Genomic DNA, 18,025 nt, shown 5'->3' with positions numbered 1-18,025 from the left:
TACGGTTCCAGTGTCTAAAAATGAATGAATATAAATGATGTACTCCAGCTCGAGACATATCCAGTGTTGAAAAATCCATAAAGACAAATAACGTGATTGTGTATCTAAATATAATACCTGTAACAGATATATGATTATCATCATATAGTCATAATAAAATAATCTCTAAACTAGAAATCACTGCAGTAGTGGCTGCCCCTGTGTGAATGAGTGTCCAGATATGCTGCACGTATCCAAGTTGAATTAACATTTGTCTAAGATAAGACGGATACAATACGTATGTAGTGTTTTATGGCACCTGCACACAAATGTGGCTATGTAGTGACAATAAAAGGTTAAGTTTGACAAATGTAAAATTGATTGCACATAAATTTAGGAGATAAACCGTTCCTCCCAAAAATGTTAAAATAAGTACAAGATAAAATATAAAGATGTTAAAATTCTGCAAAATGTATAATTAATAACTGATAAACTAAGCTCTTGTTGAATGGACATCCTAACAAATCCACAAAGAGTGGAGCATTGGAAATACAAGCTTTGGAAACTGTACATGCAAAATATGGTTGTGGATTCCATACAAGAAACAGGAAATACAATTATTTTTATAAAATAGAATGTGCATTCCAGCTTGAAATAGGTGTTTTTTGAGGATGAAGGGAAGTGGGTGAATCTTGATTTTTCAGCAGAAAATATGATTCCACTTAGCCGCAGTCATTTGTGGAGGGTACATGAGAACACTGAACACACCAGTGCCGAAAGCCTAAAAAAAAGACATCGGACATTCATTTAGGTATGACATAATGAACAACAAAAAATTGAAAATGCTCCAGAATCAGTAATATTACTTGTGTCACACAGTATATTAAATGTAATGGGCATTCATGGCTTAGGGCAAACAACTGTGTCAATTTCAGCTGGGGATAAGTGTTTTTATTGTACAAAGTGATCTTACTGAGCGAGTTGTAACAGCCTCAATTATGGTCCCAACATTAACAATCAAAATTTGATAATTGTTTATAATTAATCTGATCTCAGCTTAATACTGCTATGTTTATGATCATAGAAAAAAGTAATAAATCATATGGAAATGATCAGAAATAACTTAAATTAATGGTTTATTCACATCACCTGATAATTTTTTTTTCCATATGATGACAAAGCACACAAATTTTGTGACCTAAATCATGCATTAGTAAAGAGCATTAGAATGTCTTACATTCAGAATGTGTCTAAATAAACACATGTAATGGATCTGTTAAACTAATTGTAATTGTGTGTTTGTACATTAAATTATCAAAACAGTCAAAATATAAATCTGATTTCTAAATAAATACAAGTAGGATGATATGATCTGCTCAGCTAATTGTAATTGTGCATTTGAAGTTTGAACATTTATTAGTGGCTTGTTCTTCCACAAGATGTATGCTGGAATACTGTTCCTGATTGGAAATAGACTGTGCTATGGGATACTGAAGTCAGCATAATCTGACCTGCCTGTCATAAGTGGTAAACCCAAGAGCCCAAGCCAAACCTCTCAAGCCTGCACTTTCAAAGGATGTGTCTCCCATTGCCTGGTTGAAATCTCAATAAAAAAAACTTTGACAATAATATTATGGAACTGAGAAATCAGTTATTGTAAGCAGTCATCACTAGTACTGTTCGGCCAATGTGGGTATGTGAGAAAGCTTGCCAGTAGCTTCTCGAGGGTCGGTGGTTCTTTCTGGGGATTTCCCTGGTTCTTCCTCCACCATTAATACTGGCCGCCATGTATAGCCTATCTTGTGCTGAAAAATGGCGTTAAACCCTACAACAACAACAACAACACTAGTACTGATGTTGAACACCTATTTTCTGTATTTGGATTTGTTCATTCTAAATTCAGGGACAGGCTTGGCACTGAGAAATCAGAAAAACTTGGGTTTGTTTGCAAGCTGCTAAACACAGAGTTCCCAATCTAAATCTGAAATATGCCATGAAAATGTAGTATTTAGATGTAGCAATATCAAATGTTTTAATTTCATTGTAGTGTCTGTCTTAATCTAAGTGCTTGTTAATTACTTTAAAATATAACATTATACACTATATATTCTGAAAATAAATTGAGACTCTAAACCTATTTTTGTACTCACTAAATCTCATTAAAATAAACTATATTATTATATACTCATTTTATTACTCCATTAACTTTACATTGTCAGAATCATGCAATATTCCCCGATACTGAACTTGCATGCAAATGCACATATTGCATTCACGTGCATAGAGGAACTACTTTCTTTTGTAAACAAACAATGGACACAGACACCAGTACTTTTGATTTGTAAACAAATCGTGTACACTCGCATAGTAGGCGCTTTACATTGTGGTTGTTTAAATTTGTTTCTGAATGAAGTAAAGCAGATGTTTCATGGACTGCCACATACCAGCTGCTTTGGCACATTCTGCGTTAACTTTTTTGGCACAATGTTTCGGATTAAGGCTAGCTTTACAACAGACACAAGAAGGGTCCTTACAAATAACAACAAGTGACAAGGCACATATACTGTCTTCTTTAGCTGGTGATAAGAATGGCAAAAAAATATACTTACAGTTTTGCATGCTGAATTTCCTCAAAATGTACTTTCTTAATTCTGCAAATCCGAATTACATGAGCCATGTCATAGGTTCTCAGTCTTGATTACACATTTCAAAATTGTGCTGTAATTTCAAATCTAAGTGCAGTTACATCCTCCTTACTGCACTCAAAATGAAATAAGCATTAAATTCCATAGCGTCTTTTTGATACTTGCAATTGAAAGACTTCATATTTTTCCCTCATTATGATTTCAAACATTCAATGACAGAAATACATTTGCAGATGTCAACACGCTTCTCCATCGCTTCTTCAGTCCAATGTATTTCATGTGGATTTGTCACATATAAATCCAGTCCATAATCATGAAATTTGTAGAATCGAAAAAAATACCAGAATCTATTCATTCCAGATCAAATGGAAAAGATGTTGCAATGCAATGCGCATTCATTCATAATATGACTCCAAATTTCAATTTTAACTAGACACGCCATTTTCTTTCAAAAGTTATGTAGAGCGCACGACTAAGTTCAAATTTATCTGGGCAGAGTTATGTGCGCAGTAATAATGTTGTTGTGTAATGATGATTTAGTTTGCAATACGGCATACATTCAGTTATTTTGTTTCTTGTAGTGTATTTTCCTAATGTAATTAAGCATTAGGTAGAATAAAAAAATGAGCATATAATAAAAAGGTTACTGCATTTGTATGGGAAAATATGAACTCGTTTTGTCAGATAGATATACTGCACTCCCAAGGTTGTGCAGTATTTTCATTTAAAAAACTTGTTCATATTTTCCCATACAAATGCAGTAACCTATAATGATTTAAGTTTAATTTTTTTTTAAATCAGATGTTTTTTCATTATTGTTAAAAAATTATGTACACAGTTTCCTGTTTTCTGATTGTTGAAGTGTTTTGTTATTGACACCAAAAAAAAAGTACCATATATACTCGCGTATAAGATGAATAATTTAGGATAAAATAAAGCCCTGGAAGAATGGAGGGTCGGCTTATCAGTGTCCTAAGACATATGCATGTAAAAAAAAAAAAACATTTTCAGTGTCCAGACACTTATTAAACTGTGATAAAGCACTGTGATTGATTTTGTTATTATTTTGCATGTGCATATTTTCTGTGTTCTCCAACATGAAATTAAATAAAGGTTTAATATAAACTTCATAATTCGCAGGCCGGATGAGTTTACCCGGGAGACTAGGTTGAACTATAATGTACAGTACTTACACAGTGCAAAGTGTGCATAGCATCGCTTAAATCCTTATTTATTACTAAACATATTAGATGCATAGTTTGCTTTATTCATTGTTTTGACCAAATTGCATTCTACCAAATAACATTTCAGCTAGTCCATATTAACTGTTTCATTTACACTGAATCACGCGCTCACAAGTTACTCATTTTCAGTGATATAAGCGATCCTACAAACTGAGATAATACTTTTGAAAATGTACGCATGTTTAATTGTACAAGGCACATAACAAGCATGACTTGGATGTTCACAAAGAGTGGTAATAATAAAGGCTAAAATTCTCATTATAATCAACTAAGATCTTCACCAGTCTACTTTAGTTTTGTGTTTTGGCTGAACAACATCGTAGCTTTCAACACAATGGAAAGCTTGAACATTTCTGTGTCTCCTTTATTGATAGTTGGCCTGATTTGTCTTTCGTTTTCCGATGGCAATACAGGCCAGTTAATCATTAAAACCCTGAAACTGGCTTGTGTTAAGAGGGAATTTTGACCAGCAACTATACCAGTACATTGATGTATAATTACCTTTCATTACATAATATTAGCATGATTACCATAGTTTTATAAAACGTACCTGTAAACTTTTCAAAATCCAAGTAGGGAGACTGAATAAAAAAAATAGGGAGATTGGATGTATGGAATCTAAAATTGGGAGGTTTTTCATGGCATTTTTAAAACCTTGTTTTCACTCATTATTGACCAATTTTACGGGTTCAATATGCATGAAATTCGCAGATATTATGAAATCAGAATGTGGGCGTGGAACAACCCTAAAAATTGGGATTTTCTTCTTTTTTTTTTTTTCCCGCTCAGCATGAGAGTTGACAGGTATGCTATAAGGTCGCTTATATCAAAAGCAAACTACAACTCAGCTTTTATGGCATTAGCATAATTTTTGAAGCATTATTTCTGAAACTTTGTTATTGTATTTTGGAGATATCATTAAGGTTCAGTGCAGTGGTGCCCATGATTCGACTCCAAGGGATGTACTTCATTCAGTGGAATGTACTTTATTCAGTGGATGTTTAAACCTACAATGTAGATGAGGTGGCGCCATATGTAAATACATTTTGTGGCCTAATTGCGAGCAATGAATCAAACCGTGTTGTTGCTCATTATGTTGTCATTCTGGGATCACATTTTAATAAGTTAGGTATTTACAATTTAAAGGCAAAATAAAAACATAATTACTGGTACACTGATATAAAATGTCCAATGCAATAATGCATAAACAAACCATAATTGAGTCAAATGGGAGAGGCAGTGTTACAGCAACTCACGAATGCTCATTTCTTGTCATTGTTCGATTAAGTTGTACACAAATCTAAAATAGGCAGAAACAATAAGAAAACAAAAATAAATAACTTTTCAAACAAGTTTATACCATTTCTTTTTAATAATTTTTGTTAAGATAAGTTTGCCTAAATAAATGCATTTAGAACATATCGCATGTCAGGGAATTGTGGGTTGGCTTATACATGGGTCATGTACTCTTTAGTTTTATAACTATTCAGTTTGGGGGGGCAGCTTATACACAAATTGGCTTATACATGAGTGTATATGGTAATCTAATTTCTTTGAATAATTTTTGGCATGTTTATGTATATGGTATATTGGTATATTTCTTTTACCTCCATGATACTATAATGTGATTTCAGTTTCCGTACATGTAGATTTATAATAGGTCAACTTTTAATATTTTAATTCTGAGAATTGCCTACAAATTTCAACATGCCAGGCATCAAGAAAGTTAAATTTAGTTTGGTAAGCATTTTAGCATTATTTTTTAAACTCGCATTGGTGAATAATTCTTCAAAACATAAGCGGAACCACAAAAAAAGAAACATTAATTGCTAGCTGCAATGTCATATGTTGCAGATTTAAATAAAAAACCTAGATAACAGTAACTAAATTTCACAGGTCTTTGACTTTTTTCAATTTTTTGTATTTAGGGTCAGTTTCTCATTCACATTTGACTGCAGAGTGATACAAAAAGAGGGTTAACAAGAATTTCATGTTCAATGAACACATTTCTAGTTCCAGAGAATTTCTTTCTCCCATGTTGGCTTGTTGTCTCTATTTCAGGATGCTCTGCTGGAATGTATGGTGATGGATGTCTTTCCATTTGTGGATCCTGTATGAATGAAGCCATTTGCAATCCTGTTGATGGTGGCTGTCCAGATAATTTGTGTGCTATAGGATATTATCACACCAAGTTGTGTAAAACAGGTAAATAGGCTCTGTCAGCTTGAATCTTTACAGTAACATACAAGTTTCTACATGACACATATAGTAAAGTCCTTATATGCTATTATTTGAGTACTTTACTCTCAGTTACTGGCTTGATATTTTTCAACTATATATGCAGATTGTGGCATTATTTTAGTACCTAGCCACAACTTTGACAGTGAGATATAACATTCATGTACATACATCCTGAAATTCTAATGTTTTTTAAATGAAATTTCTGTGCAACTACCCCCCACCCTCCCAATCTTTACATGGACGATGTTGAAACTTGACATGGGATAAACATGCATATAATAGCATTCTGTCTGCATGCTCAGATGAGTTGTACCCCTTTCTTGATGTTAAATTTATGTACTGTTATATGGTAATTCCGGTGTATGTTATGAATCCTACTGCTTTTAATGAATTGCCTTGAAATTTGGCAGATATTATGGACATGAAGTCAGCATGTTCATAACATTCCATATTTATGCTTTAATGCATTTTTACAGAGATATACCCTGTTTGATGATATATATATATATATATATATATATATATATATATATATATATATATATATATATATATATATATATATATATATATACACATACATACATACATACATACACTCTACATGGTACTTTTTGTCTGTGCAACTTTTAATGGATTGCCTTCAATTATTAACTTGAGGTCAACAAACACATCTCATTCTTTCATCATGCTTTGATGCATTTTGGATTGTTACACCATTTGTTGAAAATATATACTGTATTTAAGTCAAGTCTTGTGTGTTTAACCATTCACATGTTTGAATAAATGCCCTGAAATTTGACAGACACAATATTCTGTCATCACACTACAATGATTTTTATGGTACTTTCCATCATCCATTATGTGTCACATGTTCACAATCATTATTTGCTTCGTCTAAAATACTGCTTAAACAGATTGACATAATTTTACAAGGACTATTCTGGCAATTAATCATTGCAGATTTGTTCAGTGGATAGTGATATATCATCCAAGATAAACACCATTACTAAACCTTTGTTTAAAATTTTTATAAACCATTAAATAGAATTCAACCCAAGTTTGATAGAAAGCATCAGTTATGGCTGCATAATTGCTAACAGTAGAAAAAACTTTAAGTGACTTACAAATTGCTCCGCAGAGTTTGACCATAGATGGTGTTCAAGTTTATGCAAATGATGCCTATCTGCGATCAAATATGACCACATTTACTCAGAATAGAAAAATTCACGTATTGAACTTGTTGCAGCCCCTTTATCCATAGATTCAGGTTTTCTCCTTGATTTTGATGCCACTACAGGTCTATCATTTTGCACTATTGTTCCCCCATTCAGATCATTCCATTTTGTTGCAACAGTGTTTGAGACGTCTTTGGTCTTATCAGCTAGATGTTGCTTGGCTCTGTTTTGCAATATTTCTTACAACAGTCCATTTCCCTTATTGACAGAATTCCTTTGTCCGATTCTGCCATTCTGCAAAACTGTACAAGGGACACAGCACTCAAAAATGATAAAACAATTAAGTGCAGAACAGTGATGACTGGAAGAGGACTTTAAACCACTAGAGGAAGTTTGCAGCCCATGCTGACTACAAATTTTCATTAAATTCTGCCAAAAAATACTGGGATCACAAAAATTTAAAACTCTAGAAGACAACTCAATGCTGACTTGATGCTCTATCATTCACTGACTCATCACGTGACCAATTCCATCTTATGGGATCCTAAGGCACTTATAGGGGAAATGAAATATGGCCACATTTACTCAAAATAGAAAAATTTGTAAACAAGAAATTTTAAGTTTCTCAATGTGACCAAGCTAGTCAGAAAAGAATCCTGATACAGAAGACATGCAGATTTATAGCAGTGATGCCAATCTACCATCAAATATGATTCATGTTACTAAAAATAGTCAAACCATTAAAGGATTTTTATTTGATGCTACTAAAAATAATCAGACCATTAAAGGATTTCTCCAAAAACTTCATACAATTTGGCCAAATTTGACAGAAAGCATCCTGACATATAGATGGTGTTAAGTTTCTTAAACATTATGCTAATCCACTATCAAATATGGCCACTATTACAAAACAATAGATAATCCTTGAAATGACTTGTTCTCAAAACCTACTCAACAGAATTTCACCAAATTATATATCCCTGTATCTATCCATCAATTGTTTCACCTGTCCTCCATCAGAAACAGTCTTATGATCTTGTTTCCCTGTTAGCCACATGCTTTTTGATTGAATGCCATGAGATTTTGCAAGTATCACCTGCAGATGTGCATGTCAACCAGTCATTTGCTCTCACAACTTTTGTTATCAGTATTGCCCTTCTTGTTGTGTAGCCTAATGCAGTGTCTGACACAATCTCATCTTTAGTGCAATTATTCTCACTTTTCTTGGATTGTCATGAAAGCACTTATATATTACGGTCATCATCAGAAGATGCACATGTGTACAAATCACTTTGCTGCCACAATTATTTGTTAAAGGTATTGCCCTTTGTGTATGGTAGCCTAATGCAGGGTAAGACACAATTTTGCTAGCACAATTAGTTGCACAGGTTCTGTTGGATTGCCATGAAAATTGGTAAATATTATGGTTACCACCAGAAGATGCCCATGTCAGCAAATTGCTTTGCTCATGCAAAATTTTTACTGCTGTTATTTGCCTTTTTGTCTTGCATCTTAGTTTATGATGCAATCTTATTGGCACAACTAGTTTCATAGTTTTTGACAGATTGCCTTGAAAGTTGGTAAATATTACCAGCATTGCTTGAAGATGCAAGTACTGTCAAATCATTTTCCTCCCACAATTTTTGTTCATGCTGTCATTTTTCTTCTGCAGCTGACTATAGTTTAAGACAGAATCTTTTGAAAGTAACTTGTTTTATAGGTTATTTTCGGATTGCTGTGAAACATAAAATATTATAGTCATCATTTAAAGATTTGCATACTGCCAAATCTTTGTGATACCTTGAGTTTTGTAAAGGTTATTGTCCATTTTGACTTGAAGATGGATGCAATATATGACAGAAATTTGTGAATACAACTTCTCTTGCAGTTTGTAGTGGATTACCTTAAAACTTGGTACATATTATGGTTGTCATCAAAACATGTGCATGTTGATAAGTCATTTAACTCACTATTTTTGCAAGAGATGTGCCCTTTTTGTTTTACTGTAGATTCATCTCCATGATGGAGTAGGGGTAGGATGCAGGAACAATAGGGGTATATTTATGTGAACAAATTGCTTGCCATTCCTCAGGTTTACAAATGATTCCAATCCGCCATCAAACATCACCACCATTACTAATATCAGAAAAATGTTTCAGTGACTTTTGAAAACTGCTCCACAAAATTTGACAAATTTTGCTGATCTACTAACAAGTATAACCACTGTTACTAAAAATTAAAAAAAAAAATTAAATGACTTCTGCTTAGTAACTGCTAATGAAAATTTGACACCCACCCAACCCCGAAGAAATAAACAATGGCATAAAGGTTTTCAGACTTATACAGATATTGCTGATTTATGATTAAATATGGCCACTGTTACTAACAACAGAAAACCCTTTAAATTACTTCAAACACCAGTCTTCAGAATTTGATCAAATTTACAGAAGTCTTCATGGGATGCAGGGTTTTCAAGTTTGCACTAATAATTCCACTGAGCACAAAACAATAAACATTACTGTGATTCTCTGTGCAAGGTATGTTCCGCTTCAGTGCTTAAAACTATCAAGACGGAATAGAGTCCATGTTATATATGATCCAATGTAAGTTGGAGAAGATTACCTACCAATGCCAAAACACAAAAATCCAAGCAAATGATATATCACAGAAAATTCACCAACAGATGGAAATGGGAATTTCATTGGTTGCAATCAAGTTCAGAGGGATATGAATATCCATTATGCTCTTCCTATAAAGCTAATTTTAAAGTCAGTTATAGCGGCAAGAATGGCATTACTCATCCTGCAGAAACCCCATCTCATAAAAACATATTAACTGTGACAACAAATACACCATCACTAAAATCCATGTTCACAGAATCTGCATCAAACATGGATAAAGTTAAAAATGTTGATACACTCTTTGCCAACTATATAGCCAAACATAATCCCCATTTTCTTATTGCAGATTATTATTCAGATCTAGTCTAAATAACATTCCCAGACTCAGGAATAGCACAACAATTCTCATGGAAGTGGACAAAAAATACATTGTGACTATTTTATTGTTCATAAGAAATAATAATCTTAAGTTAATAATAATAATAATAATGTGAATAATGTATTATAAAAACACTGTTGTGAACAACCACAATTTTTTGGCAAAATTGCATTTGACACTGCTATGAATGACCTCATCACAAAATTGATACAAATATCACTTACCTTGATTTAATCCTTCATAAACATGAATGTAAATCAGACTAAAGTACATGTCATTAACTGCCATTATTGTAATCCTTAATTCCTGGGATAACTGAGGACTCTGTATTCATCAATAATACTAGCAAGTAATATTTGTTTTCCAGATTTGATTATTAAAGAGTGATGATGGTGATCATAATGATGACAACAAAAGTGTCTGCAAATAAGGCCTAACGTTATAAAGCATGTGATGGTATATTGTATGAGTTCATACTTCATGTGGAGATTCCTACTGACATTAAAACAACTTTTGAAACAGACAGTATCAATCTTGAGCATTTCTGTCAGGCATGCAGCAATCTGAATCTACCCCCAGACACAACAAAATTTCAATTTGACGGATTCAGTAGAGTTGTACTAACATTGCTACATTCCAATGTAGACACTGAAAGGACAATTTCCGTTCTGAGAAGATTCAGGCAGACTCGAGAGGAAACCTGGGTGCAGTAAAAGTATATCCTCTCTTAAGTATTAAGATAAATAAAGATGAGGACTGCCAATATAATCCAGGCAGTAATCTCCAAAGAAATGCTTAAAATGCTTGTGGTATATATGTTGTTTTTCGTCCATTGAGTCGATGAGGACCACTCTAGTCATCCGAGGGTTGGAGGGGCAGGTTCTGTTCTGTGCATGCGCTGATGGCTGATGAGGCCAATCCTTGCACAAAATTTTTGTTTGCCTAAGGGACAAGGGATAAGTGGGATATCTCCAGGAGAGTTGATGGCACGCGCTTTTCTGGCTTGCCTCTTCAGCTCTGCAGCTGCTGTCCTGCTAGATTCGCACAACTTGAGCCTTTGTTCACAGAGGAATACCATGTGACTCAATTGCTTGCTGTTTGCCCTGGAAATCAGGGTATTTGTTGAACGCTTTCAATGCAGCTTTCAGATTGTCTTTGAAGGGTTTCTTCTGACCTCCGTAGGATCGCTTTCCTTTCTGTAGCTCACCATAGAAGAGTCTCTTAGGCAGCCAGTGGCCTGGCATGCATACAACATATCTCACCCAGCATAGCTGGGACTGCGTCAAGATGGTGTGGATGCTGGGTAGACTGCTTGGGCAAGTACCTCAGTGTCTGGAACCTTGTCCTGCCACTTGATGTTGAGGATTTTGCTGAGACTTGTGGGTTGAAAGTGGTTCACGTTTCTGGCATGGCATTGGTACACCATCCATGTTTCACATGCATAAAGTAGTGTGGGGAGCACAGCTGCCCTGTAGACCTTTAGTTTGGTCTTAATGCTGATGCCTCTTCTATTCCAGATGTTGGCATACAGTCAGCCGAAAGTTGAGCTGGCTCTGGCAGTGCGGAGGTTCACTTCATCATCAATAGTGACACTCTGTGACAGTGTGCTGCCAAGGTAGGTGAAGCGGTTCACTACGTTGAGTTTTTGGCCATTGACGGTGATATTGGGCTCAACATAGGGCTTTTCAGGAGCGGGCTGATGCAGGGCTTCAGTCTTTTCGGTACTGATGGTGAGACAGAAGCTTTGTAGGAGCTGGAGAACTTGTCAACATTGCATTGCAGGTTGGCTTTTGAGCCAGCGTTGAGGGCACAGTCATCAGCAAATACGAATTCCCTTATGGTGTCTGTCCTAATTTGGTTTTCACTTTAAGACTCCTGGGGTTGAACAGTTTTCCATCTGTATGGTACCTGATACAGAATCCAACATCTCTGTCTGTGAAAGCATTGTTCAACATGCCGGAGAACAATAGACTGAACAGCGTCGGTGCTAGAACACAACCCTGCTTGATGCCATTGGTTACTAGTAATGGCTCAGATGTCTCTCCATTTTCCTGGACTCGTGCCTGCATGCCGTCATGGAAATGCTCCACCATGGATATAAATTTTCTTGGGCATCCATACTTGGCCATTACCTTCCACAAGCCTTCTCTGCTGACATTATCAAAGGCCTTTGTCAAGTTGATGTAGATGGAGAAGAGGTTGGCGTTTTGCTCTTGACATTTCTGTTGTAGCTGCCTCATAGCAAACACGATGTCGATGGTCCCACAATCTTTTCGGAATCCACACTGGCTTTCTGGCAGGAGTCCCTGATCAAGGTGCGTAGTGAGGTGTTTCAGTAGGATTCTGGTGAGTATCTTTCCTGCAGTTGAAAGCAAGGATATACCCCTGTGGTTGTCGCAGTCCTGGCGGTTCCCTTTGTGCTTATACAGATGGACTATGGAAGTGTCTTTGAATTCCTGGGGGATCATCTCTTGCTGCCTCATCAGTAAAAACAGTTGGTGGAGCCTTTCTATCAGAGCTGTGCCCCCTTCCTTGTAGACTTGAGCTGGGATGGATTCTGAACCAGATGGTTTTAGGTGAAAGAGTGAGGTTGACGAACTGTGCAACTCATTATCACTTAAAATAAAATCACCACGCAAGCCACTCTTGTCATCCTCCCATCCCATTGTGGTATATATAAATATAGTATGAATGGCAAAAAGTTACTGTGAAAGGACTGATTGATGAAATAATGTGCACATTTTAATTTTTAAAAAAACCTACATTTGTTCAGTAGTTGTAATTTTTGCCCATTTGCATGCTAAAAACTTCTGACCAAATTTCGGAAATCTCTTGATTTGTTATGACTTGAACTGACTTTTCCATCATCTGTATGAGCATTTAACAATCAAATATGGATTCAGCTATACAAACTTGTGAAATTTTGAAACTTTTTTTCACAACACATATAGTGAACAACATTGGAAGAAATTTCTGCACAAAACATCATAATTCTCCAGATTTGTTTTTGCCCATTTCTGATTCTGTATTTGACTATTGGGCAGGTGTCAGACATTTGAGTAATATCAAGCCAACTTGGTTTTCTTGTTTACTTATTTTTTTTCTAAACGTCATTGATGGCTTTTCTTCATACTCTGGATAAGGCATTGTGAAGCTAACATGATTCATTCTGCAACATGATCACTCATCCTTTTGATCATGTGGTATAGGAATTCTCAAATTTGTGGACAGTATGGGAATTATTCTGATTGCCCCAGCACAATGTAGCCTTCCATGTATTGCCATTGATTAAAAACCAAAGACACAATACTAGACTTTAATATACACCTTATTGCAATATACCTTCCAGCAAAATCAATTTTATGTTTTCTGTCAAATTCGCTTCAGTTTCTTTTAATGTAATCTTCAATTATTGTTTTAATCATCTTTAAATTTCTCTTGTTTATTTCATATTTAAACTTTTTTCACCATGAACAGTCTGCTCTGAAGGTTGGTATGGTGATGGCTGCTCTAATAAGTGTGGATACTGTAAGGATCATGCCCCCTGTGACAAAGCCACTGGTGACTGTCCTGATGGTACCTGTGGTCCTGGATATCAAACAGTACAATGTAATGAAGGTAGGGTAAATTATTTTTTTTTTTTCTATCTTGGGTGGGGATCACATCTAATAAGTCTTTTTCACTCTTCCTTGTCAAAATAATTTAATTTAAAGACATGGTTTCATGGGATTTGCTAAGTAAACAAGAAGTTGACTGATTTTCACTCAGCTATGTAGACCAATGGTTGGGAAGAGAATTATTCAAATAATTACAAATGTCAAGTTAGTAAATACATACATAGTATTTCTTGAACCCTTTTCAGACAAATTTGATGGAGAGCATTCTGGTTTAATAACTTTCTTAAAAAACCCACATAACATTTTTACCAAACTGTATGGTGTGCTTCTGCAGCAAAACCTTTCATTGAACAATTGATGCTAAGATCTTTCATCATTCTCAAAACTTGACTAAATGTCTTCAACTATCAGAAACAGCATTCTGATAGTTAATCATTTCTATGCAAATTTATGTTTGATTTCATTAGCCACTTTGCCTTGGTAAATATCAACTGCTTTCTAAGATTAGTTCATGCCTATACCGAAATATTCCAGAGATGATGTCTTCTTGGAAAATTTAAATAATACGTATACATTGTGACCCTGATATAACATGGTAGTTGGGAGCCATAGAACCTGTACTGTGTTATAGACTGAACTGTATTATAAGCAACCAGATCAGTTAGCTGAAGAAAATGATGCATGAACCCACAAAAATTGCTGGGGGTTGGGTTAGGTAATAAATGTGGGCACAAAAATATGTGCTTCATTGGCACAGTTACCATCTTAAATCGATGCATATTAAATGAGAAACACACCTGTTGTGAAAACAGAGAAGGCATATATACTATTTTTCTTTATTCAGAGAACTATGCATTGGTATATACATGTGTATACTGTTGATATATACATGTCTGATGCATAGCATGAACAGAGTATCAACACCGTGTACTCACCTGTGAATCTCATCACACACATTGAATCCACGATATGAGTAATTCCATCAAAAATATGCACACACACAGAGATTAAATATTAAGTACTTTTTTCACAGGTCATATAGGTCTGAATTCAGTGAAACAAAAATAGCACACTCACGAAACAAATGATGAAGCACATTTACTTTTCAGTATGTCCCAGGTCGTTAAAAGTTAGTTTGCATTTTAAGCCGCCATTGGTAGTGTTCATAAGCATCAACTTTTTTCCTGCAAAAAAAAAATTTCACAGTGCAGTAAATATCTTCAGCCACATTGGAAAATAAAACAATCCATCAGATTCCATTGCTTTTATTTAACTTTGGATCTGACTCCCTTTGAAGAAAGGTTCTTTGTTTTTATTGAAGATTGTAGTCAGCTTTCTTTGATGAAGGGTGCATGCATTATTGAAGTCACCGCTAAATGACAGCTTTGGATAACCAAATACCCATTTCTTATTGTGGTGGCAACATCAAATAATTGTATTACATGATTAAGACTGATTATTTTTCCATTTGCTTAATGTGTTTTCATAACAATCTGTGCTTCAAGGGTAATCTGTTTTCTTTGAAATTTCAGCAAACTGTTTTATCTGGGTACATTTTTAAAAAAGGGATTGGTCATCATTTGGTCGAATGAAGTACTGTTCTTCCCTGCCTATTGAATAGACCAACAAGTGAGATCTTGTTGGGGTTTTTTTGGTATTTTATTTTTGTATTTGTGGTAGCAGAGTGATGCTGGCTACCATGCATGCATTAGAAATTTAAAGAAGGGTCAATAACAGACGATAGAGATGCAGGTCTTCTGGTCTGAGTGAAAAGAAGAGGAATTTTACTTACCATCCACATACAAATGTCAGTCTATGTAAATATATTAATTAGTAGCGAGTGGCTGAAAATTCAACAAAAGATAGATTATGAGATAATACCTCATCTGGTTGATCTCCACAACCATAAATGGCAAAAAAAAGGAGCAGATATCTCACAACATACAGTACTCATGGTAGATGTCAACATAAGCAGATTATGCTATAACAATGCACTGTTAAGATGGTTTGTCAATATGGACAAAGAATTTTTTTATGTAACAATAGATAAATTTCAGTACATTTTATATTCAGGGTTCCCACGCTATCGGGAAAAAGTAAGGAGAAATTATAATTTTTTTCTCAATCGTGAACAGTCATTGAATTTTGCACATGTTGACGAAAGTCGGGAAAAAGCCAGGAATTTTCCTCCACAACTTGACACCCGAAACAAATACATAATTGAGTCATAATCAGTTACATTTATTGAGTTCTAACCAGAATATTAGGAGGTTGCAGTATGGATCATTTGGGTGCTTGCCATAAATATATTTGTTGAGACAATCCAAACGCTCAGTGGATTAAAGTTGTCTAGTAGACTTTCTGTTTCACACCCAGTTTGATATCGGTATCTTTTTTTTGTTTTTTTAAGGAAGGTATGAAAACCAGTCTAACATCACAAGAGGAGTAAATGTTGGCATTAAAGCATAGCCGCTTTGCAGATGGGCTAGCAAACTTGAACATTGTTAAATCGAGTTAAACCTGCATAAAATCGATATGAAAATTATTTATTTTCTCAGAAATTGCAAGTATTAAAATTGTTATGTCTTTCATCTGCTGAAAGACGATAAAACTAATGCATTGATGAAATTTGAGCTGGTACTAGCAATTTCGATTGCTAGTTGCACGAGCACACAGCATCTCACAACTGTCATTTTCAAATATTGTATGGGGAATTTTTAAAAAAATGAAAGTAGTATACTGGTTGTAATAAAAATACAAAAACGAAATAGCACAGATTCTCAATATTTATTCCGAGACCTACTTCCAGAGTTTGTTGTATCATGTGACTACCACGTTGATATGTGCTCTCTCACGCAGGGAGCATACGAAGCAGGGAACCAGACTACTATGCTTGATGAATCAGACTGGCCAAGTTTCTTGTAGTTGTTCTCGAAATAAATATGTTGAGAATTATATGTTCTTTCTATTTTTTACATAAGGTACCAGACTTTTATTTAACATAACTGAAATTTAGTACAATGACATTAAAAAGGAGTTTGTTATTGATATCATGTGACTGTTAATAATAATAATAACGACCTTATTTAAAGAGGGTAACACAATTAGCTAAGAACTAATCTATCTTGAGGCCCTCATACAAAGGAATTTATTTATTTTAGCTGCATCTCTGAAGCCACTGGATATATTGGGTTTGGAAGAAGGAAATAGAGTGGGCATTTCTAATCTCAACTGGAATACTATTCCAGAGCAGAGTTCCAGAGTATTGGAAACTTTTTTAAATAACTCCTTACTTGGTTTGGGAATTTTATACTGTTTGTTAGACATGGATCGCAGGTGGGGACTATTACCAGGTAGCCTATACTGGAATAGTGATTGTAAATATTCTGGCCGGCGTAGAACAGGAAGAAGAATTCCGGTTATCTCCCTTATTTCTGCTCAACAATTTAAAAAAAAATTTGACTGTTAATTTAGATAACCTAATTCAAATCCCTATTAATTCGTCAACCTTTGTGTTAACTATCCAAGAGATACCTCTGCGTATTGCATTATTCAATGCCCAGTCAGTAGGACCACCGGAAAAGCGCACAGAAATAGTTAATTTTATCAACGACCAGAATATTGACGTCTTTTTCCTGACAGAAACATGGCTAAAAACATCAGGCGATGAGCCCAAGTGTGCGGATCTAACACCCACTCATTACTCCATCAAGTCATTCCCCCTTAACTCTCGCGGAGGTGGAATTGCAGTCATCGCAAAGAACTCCATGATCAAACGTCTTAACCACACCACAGCATTCAATTTTGACCACATATCGTTTGAATTGGTCCAAACCACACTCACACTGGAGCAAAGGTCAGTCCATTTTTTCTGCCTATACCGCCCTCCTCCTAGTAGAAAAAACAAGCTGGCTGAATCTCTCTTTTTGGAGCAGTTTCCAAATCTCCTGGAGTATGGAAAATCGATAGGTGGCAACCTGATTATTCTTGGAGATTTCAACATTCACTTTGACTGTCCCGGAAACCCAAGCACATAAAAACTCATAGATTCCATTAATGTTTTCAACCTCAAACAGTCAGTTAACCAACCCACTAATGAACATGGTCACATTTTAGACTGG

At 35.2% G+C, this 18,025-nt stretch overlaps 1 protein-coding gene across 1 annotated transcript in view; it reads left to right on the top strand.

The window, feature by feature from the left end:
- The window catches only part of LOC149803001 (uncharacterized), a 326,500-nt gene that overhangs the window by 136,977 nt on the left and 171,498 nt on the right, over nt 1–18,025 (top strand). Inside the window, exons 22-23 of the mRNA XM_089953863.1 lie at nt 5,930–6,073; nt 13,765–13,905. Of these exons, the coding sequence (XP_089809989.1) occupies nt 5,930–6,073; nt 13,765–13,905 (285 nt within the window). The remainder of the gene's footprint in view (nt 1–5,929; nt 6,074–13,764; nt 13,906–18,025) is intronic.

This window comes from Sinohyriopsis cumingii, chromosome 3 (assembly GCF_028554795.1).
Source record: "Sinohyriopsis cumingii isolate HCF-2022 chromosome 3, ASM2855479v2, whole genome shotgun sequence".
Classification (NCBI taxonomy): domain Eukaryota; kingdom Metazoa; phylum Mollusca; class Bivalvia; order Unionida; family Unionidae; genus Sinohyriopsis; species Sinohyriopsis cumingii.
This window is presented reverse-complemented; position numbering and strand designations above follow the sequence as displayed.